This window comes from Equus caballus, chromosome 28 (assembly GCF_041296265.1).
Source record: "Equus caballus isolate H_3958 breed thoroughbred chromosome 28, TB-T2T, whole genome shotgun sequence".
NCBI lineage: Eukaryota > Metazoa > Chordata > Mammalia > Perissodactyla > Equidae > Equus > Equus caballus.
The window spans coordinates 47,841,945-47,855,288 of NC_091711.1; the positions used below are offsets into that span (position 1 = coordinate 47,841,945).

The 13,344-nt window shown below is 59.4% G+C and overlaps 1 protein-coding gene across 2 annotated transcripts in view; it reads right to left on the minus strand.

Moving 5' to 3' along the window:
• Positions 1-7,597, minus strand: part of CELSR1 (cadherin EGF LAG seven-pass G-type receptor 1) — a 148,099-nt gene extending 140,502 nt beyond the window's left edge. The window contains exon 1 of one of the 2 annotated variants that reach the window (XM_023631339.2): positions 3,774-7,597. In XM_023631339.2, coding sequence (XP_023487107.1) covers positions 3,774-7,374 — 3,601 coding nt within the window. In that variant the 5' untranslated portion in view covers positions 7,375-7,597. The remainder of the gene's footprint in view (positions 1-3,773) is intronic. The other variant, XM_023631340.2, reaches the window with a different exon arrangement.
• Positions 7,598-13,344: the final 5,747 nt, after the last annotated feature.

Sequence of the window (13,344 nt, forward strand, 5' to 3'; positions counted from 1 at the left end):
CTAGAGCGCTCTTCCCACCAGCAGCACAGACACCGCGCGACACCCAGCCCAAAGCCTCCCCTAATGCCTACCCATCCATCCAGTCGGCCCTTGGCAGCTGGGGATTGCCCCAGGCCTGTCCCCGTCAGGCAGGCACTTCACATTCACGCTGGTGCTGGGGGTCCCCACGCCCACCCTCTCCCGCACCTCCCTCCCCTTGAATTTCAGTTCCCTGTTTATCTGATTGTCTGTCCCCAGCCAACCTCTGAGAGGACAGGGGCCTCACACAGTAGGCCTGGCACACAGTAGGTGCTCAACAAACCAAAAAGCACTCCCTTTGTTTCTGAAAGTACGTTAGCGAATGACTATCTCCAGAGCCACTGAAGCCCTTGATGGTTAACTAGCTGCCCAAAGTACGGAACTGTCCAGGGCAGGTCATATCGCTGCAAAATCCAGCAGTTTAAGGGGGTCCAACCCTTTCTACAACATGAGATTCAGAAAAAATATAACACTGTGCGTCCAACACTGCCTGGTACAATGGCCACCTCCTTATTTCCTTGTCTGCAGTCATCATTCTAAAGGTCCCCAAGACATCCTCTATTTAACCAGGCAAACACTTCTCAAAATTTTATCAAGCCTAGACAACTGTATACCGTGTACTCCCCACCAAAGTAAACGGCAAGGTTACTGAATCTCGTGATTTCACCAAGTTTCAGTGTTTTCTGACATGTTTGAATGACTCATCAACCAATCATTTCCACCCACAAATGCTACTTTTCCCACGTCCACAGGCCCCCAACGCCTACCAGCGCAGGGTCATTTTCTACCAAACGCCGTGCCCTTTAACGGACAGCCTGGGGCTCCAAAGTCACAGGCAGACACATGCTCAAGTCAGATTAAAAATGTCAGTGTTACTAAAGGACCCACATCTAGAAAGACTACAGAACGTATTCGACGCTTGAGAGCCCCATCGGGTCCTCAGCCACAAGGCTTTGGAAAATGCAAACACAGCTTGAATAACCGTTCCTGTTAAAAAGCCCCTACCAGAGAATTTTAAATCTCACTCAAAAACCGGCGCATAAAAAACAAACATCTTGTATGGCTGGGTATCAACAAAGGTGGCAGCTGTTTGAATGGGACTACATTCAGAACTCAAAAAAATCTTCAAACAGCATTTTGTCCTCAGTAGGCTACAGAAAACCATCAGCGTTCTCACGGATTCCACTCACAGTCAAAAATGATCGTGCTAAAACCCCAGGCCAGGAAAAAGGCCCGGCCTTCCTGGGCACATCCACCTCAGGGCCCGCCCCCGGGTGCACCCTTCCCAGCACCGCACACCTCCAGGGCCGGAATAACGCATCAGAGGCTTTAGGGCATGGCTGTAAATCCAGGGAAGCCAATCACAGCTCCCTGCAAAGGCCTGGCATCTGAAACAACAGCCTTCCCCATTGTTCCCTAATAAAACCTAACAACCTGACTCTGGGTAACGGAGCACTGATCTTTTTGTTGTTTCTACACAGAGCTGTGCTGTGGGGAATTACAGATCTTACTGTTTATAGCAATGCGCCTCTTCAGGGCATTAAGTCATAGTCCAACGGTCTGAGGGTCGTGGAGTATCCCAAGGTGCCCACTTTAAACCAGGGCGAGGATTCGGCGCTGGAACAATTCAGCTTACCAACTAATTCCTCAAAACTTCCCTCTCAGGTAAGAGAGGGCAGTGTGAAGGCTGGGCTTGTTTCGTCTCGACCGCATTTGGATGCCTGGTGCTCCTGCTCGCTGGCTGTAGCACTGAGAAAGTTACTTAAGGCCTCGGAGCCTCAGTTTCTTCATCTGTAAAGTGGGCAGCCGTGTAACATGACTCACCTCCCAGATACCAGAGGAGTAAGTGATGGCATAGGTACAAGAGTTTAGAAAACTGCTTGGTATCGAGTCAAAACCCAGTAAAAGGTGATCATTGTTATCTGAGGGGGGGTGAACACATGAGGCCCATGGCCTGATGTAGACAAGGGTGTGTCGCCGGGATTCAGAGCCCAGATCTGGATCACTGAGACAATTACTACACAGCGTGGAGCCCCCAACCCACCTTCGCCTGTGGTCCCAGGCGTGGGCCCACCAGGTAGGCGAGACGGCCCTCAGTAATAACCTGTTTGGAAAGAAATCCATCCTAAACCCTGTTATGCGGCCAACACAGGGGGCCCACATTCCTGATGCTCCAGACGCAAAACACCCCTGCTCCCAGAATGCCCCGTTCCCGCTGAAGCACCACGTTCCCTGTAAAATCCAAACCCCATGATGTTGCCAAGTCGCTTTGATATAGGCTCAGCGTTCCACTCTGCTTTATCTAGCAGATAAAGCAGTACAGGAAAAAACATTTTTAAAGGCAAATGGGAATTTAGGGAAGAGATCTCTTTTTTTTCCTTGCGTGATTGCTCAGGATATCCGTGACCCTGGTTAACTATTCTCCCTAAAGACCTATCCCGTATTTTCTACACATCTTCACAACCTCACAGAACCTAAATATTCCCCTGCAGATAGCGCATGCTGCCAAAAATCTGCGCCGAAGTACCGCATCGCCCCAAACTGGCCCTGTGAGTTCCAGATCTCATGAGCAGACAACTGGAACTGGAACCTGTGTGCTCCCCAACCCTTAGTCTAGAAAGAATTACAGCCAAGCGTGGAAACAAAACACATCAGAAAATTAACTTCTGCATTCTCCCAGGGTTCCCACGGCGATACAGTATCAACAAGAAGCTGTTTAATTTATTGTTTAAACCACTCATCTGAAACATCGACTCAACCCCCAGATCCGAGCCTGTCTTCATAATAGTTGGGTCTCATAATTAAGGTCACCTGCCTGCACCAGCCGATCAGGTCCACTTGTGGGTCTCCTTGAGGAGCCACTGGGGGTCTCATAATTGTTCCCCAACCCCTGCCAAATCCTTCTTCCTCTGCAATGTATCTGAAATCCCATACACTCTCCTTGTCCCCTCTCTCCGGCCCCGCAGGCCCCACCTGGCACTCGGGGGCCAGCAGCAACTCTTGCCTGCCCGTGTCTGGCTGGCCGGGCTGACACCCTCCCTCTTCCGCTCACCTCCGGCCCCAAAGCGAGCCAGCAGGGTTCCCACACTGGCTCCACCAGCAACCTGGGCAGGCCTCTAAGCAACACCCAAATTAGAAGCCCGTGTCCAGGAGCAGAAGCCAAGATCAAACGAGGCCGCGCTTTTCAAAGAGATCCCACAGACGAGCCTACATTGCCCGATTGTTATGTTCTGGAGGAGACAGAAAAGAGACACCAAGGGAACTGACTCCAGCCCTATTACAGGGTGACTCAGGGACCCATCCGGCAATTTCCAACGGTCCCACCCAGGAACTAATTGGCACATGGGGCAGGCAGTGACCTTTGATCTTTCCAGACAGGCGTGTGGCTGACTGCAGAGCATCGAAAAGCAAACCAGACGACTCAGATAACCCCAAAGACGAGGTCTTAACTGCGCCTCTCGGGAGCCACAGCCTGCTGAGGAAAGCGCCAAGCAGCCCTGGTCTTGAACTTGAAGAAGCCCAGGCCTGCTCCCAGCAAAAATGCTGAGGGAAGCAGGGCCGTGTGTGCCCCTCCCATTCCCCTGGCCTGGGTGGGGAGCATGCCCCCAGCTCACAGCATCCCATCCAACCGGAGCCCACAAACCCACAAAGAGTTGCCCGGGCCCTGCCCGAATACGCCCCAACACGCCAGGCGGGCCCCTGGCAGGTCGCTGCGATGCTCCAGGCGGCCCAGCGGGAGCCCGACGGCCACTCACCGGAAACAGACACCTCCATGAGCGCCTCCAGTGGCCGGTTGTTGTCCAGGTCGCGGCTGAGCTGCAGCTCGCCCGTGGCAGAGTCCAGCAGCAGCAGCTGCAGCTCGTTGCCCTGCAGGAAGGTGTAGTTGAGGCTGTCCGAGAGGTCAGGGTCGTGGGCCGGGATGCGGCCAATCACGCCGGTGGGGAAGCTGTTGGACTTATTGGTGACGTAGTTGTTGAAGAGGATCTGGAAGTCTGGCAGCACTGGTGGGTTGTCGTTCTGGTCCAGGAGGCAGATGTGCACTGTGGCCCGGCTCACCAGCGGGGCCGACGTGGCCTGCACCACCAGCACGTACTCCCGCCGGACCTCAAAGTCCAGCTCGACCAGGGCACGCAGGTCCCCGCTCAGCAGGTCCAGCTGGAAGACCTCGGGCACATTGCCTTCCACGATCTGATACATGATCTGGGCGTTGGGCCCTTCGTCGGGGTCATTGGCACGAATCCTCGCCACCACGGACCCCACCGGGCTGTTCTCCTCCACAAACAGCTCCAGTTCATCCCTCTCAAACACTGGGGGGTTGTCATTAATGTCTAAGACGGTCACCTGGATGTCCACCGAGGCACTAAGGGGTGCTGGGCTACCCCGATCCACAGCCAGAGCCCGAAGGTTGTACACGGCCACATTCTCCCGGTCCAACCGGCGCTGGGTGCGGATTACGCCAGACGTGGGCTCAATGTAGAAATCCCCGTCGCCATCATCCCCTCCCTGGAAGGTGTACAGCAGGCGGCCATTGGGGCCTGAGTCCCGATCCGTGGCAGAGACCTGGAGAACGCTGGTTGATGGGGGAGCATCCTCAAAGACGGAACCCTGGTAGAAATCCCGCAGAAACCGGGGAGCATTATCATTGGCATCGAGGATGAGAATCTCCAGGGAGGTGGTGTCTGATTTCTGAGGGATGCCATTGTCCCGAGCTGTGATGCCCAGCGTGTAGGCAGCCTGGTCCTCATAGTCCAGCTCGGTCATGGTGTAGATGGTGCCAGTGTCTGGGTCAATTCGGAACTGGGGCACGGGGTCCTCCAGCACATAGGTGATGCGTGCATTCTCACCTGTGTCCTCGTCAGTGGCGCTGATGGTGGCAATGGAGGTGCCCACAGGCCGGTCTTCGCTGACGCTCACGGTATAGTGGGAGCTCTGGAAGACCGGCCGGTGGGTGTTGGCGTCGGTGACGTTGATGAAGACCTGTGCGGTGTGCGAACGCGTGCCATCTGACGCGGTCACCGCCAGCACGTACTGCCGCTCCTGCTTGTAGTCCAGCGGCAGCGCCAGGGTGATGAGGCCGCCGCCGCTCTGGCTGCTGAGGGCGAAGCGGTTCCGGGTATTGCCGCCGGTGAGCTGGTAGGTGATCACGCTGTTGGCATCCCGGTCGCGGGCCCGCAGGGTCAGCACGCTGCTCCCCACCGCCGCGTCCTCGTTCAGACGCAGCTCGTACACGGGCTGCGTGAACATGGGGTCGTTGTCGTTTACGTCCAGCACCGTGATGGACACGCTGGCCGAGGAGCTCATGGGCGGCGAGCCGTGGTCCACCGCCTCCACCCCGAAGCTGTAATGCTCCACCGCCTCGCGGTCCAGCTCCGCGCACACGGTGATCCAGCCAGAGCTGTTGTGGATCTGGAAAGGGAAATCCGAGGCCGAGGCGGGGTCCTGGAGCCCAGCACTGCCGCCTCCCACGGAGGCGGAAGCCGTGTCCACCAGGCGGTAGCGCAAACGCGCGTTCTCACCCGCATCGGCGTCCACCGCCTGAATGTGCAGCACCGAGTGGCCCAGAGGCACGTTCTCCAGCACGGCTGCCTGAAAGGGGCTGCTCACAAAGATGGGGGCGTTGTCGTTCACGTCCAGCACCTGCACCGAAACCAGCCCTGAGGAATTGATAAGCGGAGGCCGGCCCCCATCCTGTGCCTTGATGCGCAGCGTGTACTCCCGAATGGCCTCGAAGTCCAGCGGGTTGATCACATCCAGGCTCCCGCTGAGCGAATGCAGATAGAACTGCCCCTTCAGGTTCCCGCTGACGATGCTGTAGTGTATGGCCGCGTTCTGGCCCTGGTCTCCATCTGTGGCCTGCACGCGCAGCACGGGCGTGTTGACCGCCACATCCTCGGGCACCTGGACCACATAGCGCTTCTCGCTGAACTGAGGGTAGTTGTCATTCTCGTCCTCCACCACGATGTGCACTGTGGCCGTGGCACTGAGCGGGCCCGGGTTGCGGCCCTGGTCGTTGGCCTCCACCAGCAGCTGGTACGCGGCCGCCTCCTCCCGGTCCACCGCCGCCCGTGTGCGCACCACGCCCGAGCGCGCATCGATCTCGAAGACGCCGCCCGCGCCCTCCAGCAAGCGGTAGCGCATATTGGCGTTGGAGGGCGCGTCTCCGTCGGTGGCGCGGATGGTCAGCACCTCGTAGCCCACCTCGAGGTTCTCACGCACGCGCTCGCGGTACTCGGACTGCTCGAAGACCGGACTGTGGTCGTTGGTGTCGCTGACTGTGACAGTGAGGTAGGTGGCAGCTGAGCGCCGCGGCGAGCCGTGGTCCACGGCGCTCACCTTGAGCACGTGTGTGTCCTTGGTCTCGCGGTCCAGAGCGCGGGCCGTGCTCACCGCGCCCGTGTCAGCGTCGATGAGGAAGTAACCATTGGAGCGCTCGTCGAAGAGCGCCTCCATCTGGTAGCTCAGGCGCCCCGCCTCGCCCTCGTCGGGGTCGTGCGCGCGCAGCTCGATGACCGCGGTGCCCGCAGGTTCGTTCTCGGGCACCGACACCTGGTAGCTGGGCAGCGGGAACTGCGGGCTCGTGCTGCCGCCAGCGCCCCGCCGGGCCCGCCGAGCCGCCCCCGCCCGGGCCTGGGGGAGACTTGGTGGCGACGGCGACGGCGACAGCGACGGGGAGGGTGTCCCCGCAGCTGCCTCCAGCGTCAGCTCCACCCAGATGGCGCCTGCCGCGCGCCGCAGGGCACACAGCAGGCGCAGGCGGGCGGACCCACCGGGTGGCAAACAGACAGAGTGGTGTGGGCAGCGGGGGCCGGGGTGCTGCGGGCAGCTGCAGGCAGGGAACGTGGTCAGGGCCGCAAGCGCCGAATGCAGCGTGGCCCCGCCGCCGCGGGGGGCCGGGAAACAGAGCACCGCGCCAGGCCCGGGCACCGTGAGCACAGTCCGCGCGCGCAGCTCCGCGCCGGGGGCCCGTTGGCGCTGGGGCCGGGAGGCACAGCCCGGACCGTGCGCGCGCGCCCGCAGTTGGAGGCTCAGCGCCGTCTGGGCGCCGCGGGCCACCAGGCGGATATGCAGCGGCAGCGGGCGCCCCCCCAGGCGCGCGCAGCCCCGGGGCCCCGCGCTCGGTCCCCGCCGACGCCCGGCCAGCCGTCCGTCCCGGCTCACGTCCAGCAGCTCCCGCAGCGCCCGGGGCGTGCGCGCGGTGTCCAGCGCGTAGGTCCAGGCGGGCCCGAGGGCGAAGGCGCGGGCCCCGCCGGGCACGCGCAGCTCCCAGGCTGCCGCTCGAAGCCCCAGCGCCTGTAGGGCGGCGGCCGCAGCCAGAAGCAGCAGCGCGGGCAGCACGGGCGGTGGCGGCGACGCCATGGCCCGGAGCCCGAGCCCGAGCCGGGCGCCCGAGCACAATCCATGCACCCGGCGCGGCTCCGCATCCACCCGGCACGGCCGGGGGGCGGCTCCCGCGCGCCTAGCCCCGGGCCCTCGGGGCGGCCCGCGCCCTGCCTCCCCGGGGACCCTGGCGGGGACACCGGGGGCCGCGCTCCCGGTCTCCCCCGCAGCTTCCACTTCGAGAACACTTTGCGAAAGTTTGCGAAGTTGGTTTCAAGATGGCTCCTCCGCGCGTCCCGGGAGGGCGCCGCGCATCAACCTGCGGTGGTGGCGGCTCCAGGCGGCTCCAGGTGGCTCCCGCGCGGGCTCGGCCGAGCGGCGTGGGAAGCGGGGCGGGCCCGGAGCGGGGCGGGGGCTGCGCTCTCGGAGCGGGCAGGGCCGCACCGCACCGCTCAGACCCCGGTGGCCGGCTGCTGCCTGGGCGGTGCGCTCGGCCCGCGCCCCCTCTGCCCGCGCTCTCCCCGCCCCCGGCCCGGCCCCGCCCCCGGCCCCGCCGCGTATTGTTCAGACCCGGGGGGAGCCGGCCTGGAGGTGAGCGCCGGGAGGATCGCTATGGAGACGCGGGGGCGCAGCAGGGGCGGGGGCTGGGGGCCGGGCCCTCTCCCCAGCGGCCTCCCCACCCAACCTCCCCAGGGGGCGGAGCCGAGGGAGCCGGGCAGGGAAAGGCAGCGCTGGGGGCCCCCGGCCGCTACCAGTGGGGCGGTGGCTCTGCTCGTCCGGGGGGCCAGGCGCGGCAGAAGTGATTCTCAGAGAACGCCGCCCCGGCCGCCGCGCGAGCTGGACCCAGGAGGGGAGAGGGACGGGTGTGGAGGTGCCGGGCAGGGGCCCGGGCACCCGCCCCCCAGGAAGAACTGCGGCGTCTGCTGGGGGCGGTTATACATTTACAGCAAAATGCCAGAGGCTCAAGTGCTTTACCCCCACAAAACTCCCCTGGACTTTGAAACCCACTAGGCAACTAGCCGGATTCCGGTCCCACTTGGTTTAAAGCGCACCTTTTAAGCGAAAAGAAATGCAGCTCGGGTTGACGCTTGGGGTTTGGAGTGGGGGCGGCGGGGGCGAGCCTGTCTCCCGCGCCTGCGACCGGCCTGAGCGTTCGCGGACGCGCCGTCCGGCCCCAGAGCCTCCTGGCTGCTCCCGGAGCGCGGCAGCCGGCAGCGCCGGCCCTGGAGGCGGCGTGGGGCGGGGAACCACCGGGGTGGGGGGATGCACTGTACGACGGCACCCTCTGCCCCGTCTGCTTCGGAACAGACTGGGGAGGGAGCTTTAGCACTGAGATACACACAGCCTCCTCCTGCGGGGAACCAGGGGGAGGGGCTTTAGAGCCAAGCGACATCCCCCTGCCCCCTGCAGGGCGTAGCCTGGCGGGGCAGAGGGAGTAGGACAGTGCGACACCTCCCCTCCTACGGAGCTTTAGGACTGTGCCACCTCCGGGTCGGGGGGGGGGGGCGGGGCACTCGCCCTCGGTAGAGCTCCGGGTGCCAGAACCCACTCCAGCCCCCCTGCCTCTCAGTCCTGGGGGTGCGTGGGGGGCTGGGGGGCAGCCAATGGAGTCTCACCCTCTGAGAAGGCCCCTCCTGGTCCCGGAGAAGCGGTAGGAGTGGCAGATGTTGCGCACGCGTCACTAGAGCGGCCCTTTTTGACAAGGGAGGGTCGGATCGGGCCACCGCATTTCTGAGCTGAGCTCAGATGGGTGTGGGGCCCGGGTCGCAATCAATCAACAAAAACAAACGCAACCAATTTTGGTCAAAGTTGCTGGAAACAATGACTTTGGGCTGAAACCAAATGTAAGCGTTTTCTTCCCATTAGGAACGATTTGAAGAGGTTATTGTTGACCTAAAAGGTAGACTTGCTTTGGAACGTTTTAGTCTGGGAGTTTCCACTGGCGAGCCCTGTAGGGAAATGTGTGTGTGCAGGGAAGGGGAGGAAGAGAAAGTCCATCCCTTAAGCGTGACCGCCCAGGACCTCCTGGGATGCCCTTCTCCTCCTGGGGAGGATCAGAGGGCAGGAGATTTAGTCAGGAAGGCAGTGAGGACCCTGCCCTCGCCTCCCAGTGGAAAGCTTCCAACCCAGCCGGGGCAAAGGGGACAGCCAGGGCACCCATGCTGGAAAACCCCCAAGTGCTTGTTTCACAACTGGACCTTAAATAGGGTGGGTTGGGTTTAAATAAACAAAAGGTTCTGTTGCGCTGCACTTGCTGGTTTTTGAAAATTCAAATGCAGTGAATGAGTTTGGGTGTGAGCATGCTTTTCCGGAATTAGACACCTGCTGGCTGCAAGGTAACACCGCAGGGACTGGCCCTGTACCACTTCCTGGTGCCAGGGAGGGGAGGGGAACACAGGGAGGGATCTCACTAACAGGATGTCCAGCCAAAGGCGGAGAGACAAACGATGGTTCTACCCTCAGATAGGCAGAGGCAGGCCCGACCCCACCCTACAGTTTAGGAATGCACCAAACAGGGGAAAGAGCACAAAAGGCAAGGAGGTGATGTGACTATGGTCCCCGGAGGCGGGCTGGGGAGCGGGGAGGTCCACTTCTGCACCTGAGGGTTGGCCGAGTGTTGGCTTTATGATCTTACACTGAGCTCTTCATACATTCTTTATTCCCTTTTCCATATTCGTGTATGCTACAGTCCACAACTTTAAAGAGTGGGGTTGGGGGGAGAATTAAAAAACAGGCTGCGGCTTGTGATGTGAGTGTGGGGCGGCCCAGTTGCATCAGCAGAACAGAAATGGTGAATCTGAAATGTCTGGCGCCTTCTAGGGGTCAAGTTCCAAGTCTGCCACTAACTAGTTGTGTGAGCTTCACCAGGGCCTGACTCCTCATCTAACTGGAGATAGCAGTAGTCTAGATTCCCAGCGTCCTCGGAGGATTCGTGAGATCATCTGCACAAAGAGGCTGGCACAGGCCTGGCTCGGGGGCAGATCTACCAGGACTAACCTCTCCTGGCGTTGTTGTGTCATTGTCACCAGCATGCCATCCTGGTTGCTTCATCACGGCCTCCACGGTCGTGGTTGAAATTGTGGATTAAATGGCACGTGCACTTGTCTGTGCTTCTGGAGAGGCAGGGGCTATAGCTTTCCTCCGATGGCCCAGGGGTCTGTGCTCCATCACTGATCCGGTCCCCTAGAGTGTTCATAGAAAGTGGACTGAGGCCCAGGAGGGGAGGGCACGTGCCTGGGGCTCCAGGAAGGGGCATAGCATGTGTGCTGGCCTGTCCAGTGCCACCCGAGGGGCCGTGTTCTGCCCCTCCCCCTTGGGGGTGGCTCAAAGCAGCGGTCTTTCCTCACACTCATCGCCTCTCCGGGCCCCTCTTAGGGGGTCACACAGCGGGGGATGGTGTGAGTTCAGCAATGGCACCGCTGCCCCTGAGAGCCGCTGGCCAGAAGAGACTGCGTGTCTAATGCCGTTTTTCTGCCTGAAGTTACTGCCACGACTCCTTGGGCTCATTGAATCGTAATTGATGTTTATATTTTGCACACACCCCCGAGGCATTTCACGTAAAGTAAATGCTTTTAAAAATAAAAATAGAATTGAAAAAAAAAGACAGAAGCAATGGATCTGTAGTGTTGTATGTGTTCTAAAAAGCAGCTCAAAACCCTTTTTGCCAGGGGGCTCAAACCAGAACCCACGTGAATTCTGGAATCTGATCCTTACATGGGAAGGGCTCGGGCAGTCTTTAAACAGTGAGGAGCGGAGAGAAACACCCCATTGGTGAAAGCTGAAGAGCAAGTCTGGGCCCGGGCCCCGCTTTGCCCTTTTTTTGGAATTCAGAGGGAAAAACCTCTTGGGAACAGAGTTCCTCATGCCCCCGTCCTCTCCCCAGGGCCCCTTACCTTTGATGGGGATGGACTCGTACAAAGTTGTGGAAGTTAAAACATGGAACAAAAACAGGACATTGACTTAATCAGAATGTTAATAGAAGCAGAGGGGGAAGGGAATTTAGACCCTAATCAGGAATGTTTTATGTATTAGCACTGCCCTGAAAGACCCAGACAACAATATGACAAAAAAGAAAATTGTTTTCCTGCTTAGAGGTTGCCAGAACCTTCTAAATATAAATCCTGGGCTTTCTTTCTGGCTCCCAGGCCCTTGGACTGAGGTGTGTGGCCTCGGGGGCCCCTGAGTGAAGGCCCCTCCCAGGACCCCAACTCCCTCAGTGCTCCCTGAGAGGCTAGCACCCAACCAACCTGCAACCAGGCCCACCCCTGGACAGACCTGAGCTCCAGGAAGTTCCTGGAAGACTCTGGAAGCTGGCATGGGCAGGGCTTAGAGTCCCACTCTCCAGTCTGACTGGAAGTGCTCTGAGCACAGGGTGACGGGCACAGGTCTCGTGTCCAGTGCTGCGTCGCATCTCTGGGGAGCCTGGGGGGGAGGGAAACAAGGTGCCCCTTGCCCCTACCCTCAACCCCATGCCCACCAAGCCAGCCCAGGGCCCGCCCACAGGGCCCACCTCAGGCTGCACTGGCCTCTAGTGGCCGAGCACAGTCTCTGCCCCGCTGGAGACAAGATGCCTGCCACCCTGCCTGCACAGGTGCCCACCAAGTGCTGGGCCTGAGCCCATGGCAGCGACAGCAGGAGCCCCAAGCCTGGCATGTGCATGTGCACATCGGCAGGGCAGCCTCAGCCCTGGGCAGGCTGGGCCATGCAACCTCCTGGCCACACTGCCACGCTGGGGCTCTGCTATATATGTGGCAAACTGAGGCTCAGAGCACATGGCGCAGGGATGGGGGGCTGGAATTCAAACCCAGTCTTCTCACACCGGGTCCGGTCACTAGCCCGTGGAGAATGACCTGAGCTGGCAGACAAGGAAGGGCCAACTGCAGTTCCCCAGCACTTGGGGGCACATTTGTCGGGGCGGGGAGCTGGGGGGCCGGCTCCCAAGGACCAAGGAAAGCCATGAGTGGCAGGAACAGAGCCAAGTAGGGTACTGCTTCCAGGCTCAGATGAGAAAGGGGATGCAGACACCGCCCGGAAGACTCAGCACTTGCCAGGGGCCACAGTGGCGGACATCCTGTTCTGTTATTATTATTGTCACCACTGTCATCGTTGTTGTTGCCTCCGCCCCCTAAGCATTATTATGAAGCCAATGTGGGAGAGGCACTGTTGTCTTACTCAATTATTTTTCTCCTTCACATACCTCCCTTCTTTTTTTTTAAGATATATTTCACAAACCATAAAACTCACCCTTTTTAAAGTGTAAAACTCAGTGTTTTTTAGTATATTCACTATGTTGTGCAACCATCACCACTATCTAATTCCAGAACATTGTCATCACCCTGGAAGGAAACCCCGTACCCATGAGCGCTCGTCTCCATTCTCTTCCCCCTCCCCTACTGTCACCACTCATCTACCTTCTGTCTCCACGGATTTGCCTGTTCTGGACGTTTCATTGAAATGGAATCACACAATGTGTGGCCCTTGTGTCCGGCTCCTTTCACTGATTGTCCACGTTATAGCACGAATCAGGACCTCATTCATTTTTACTGCTGAGTAATATTCCACTGTGTGGATAGACCCTGGTTTGTTTATCCACTCACCGCCTGATGGATATTTGGGTTGTTCCCACTGTTGGACTGTTTTGAATAACCTCCCTTCCTTTTGAGTGGAGAAAAAAAAAAGCAAGATCTTTCTTTCTGCAAACTCCAGACAAAATCTTTTTGGAAATTATTCTTTATTTTTATATTTTGACATTGGGAACCAACCACGCTTCATCAATGGCTCACAGGGGACTTTCCTTGGGGACTTTCCTCGGTCCATGCTGGGTACAGGGAGGGGCACTGATGCTGCCCAAGGCAGGATAGGCAGAGTGAGCTGGGAGGGCAGTGGCCTCTGCTTTCCTGTCCCTGCCCTGACACCATCACCCTCCTCCGTCCCCATCGAGGGCCTCCATGCCGTGGGGGATACTCCAGCTGCCCAGGGCCCTGCCCCTGGCATTCTCCTTCCCTTCTT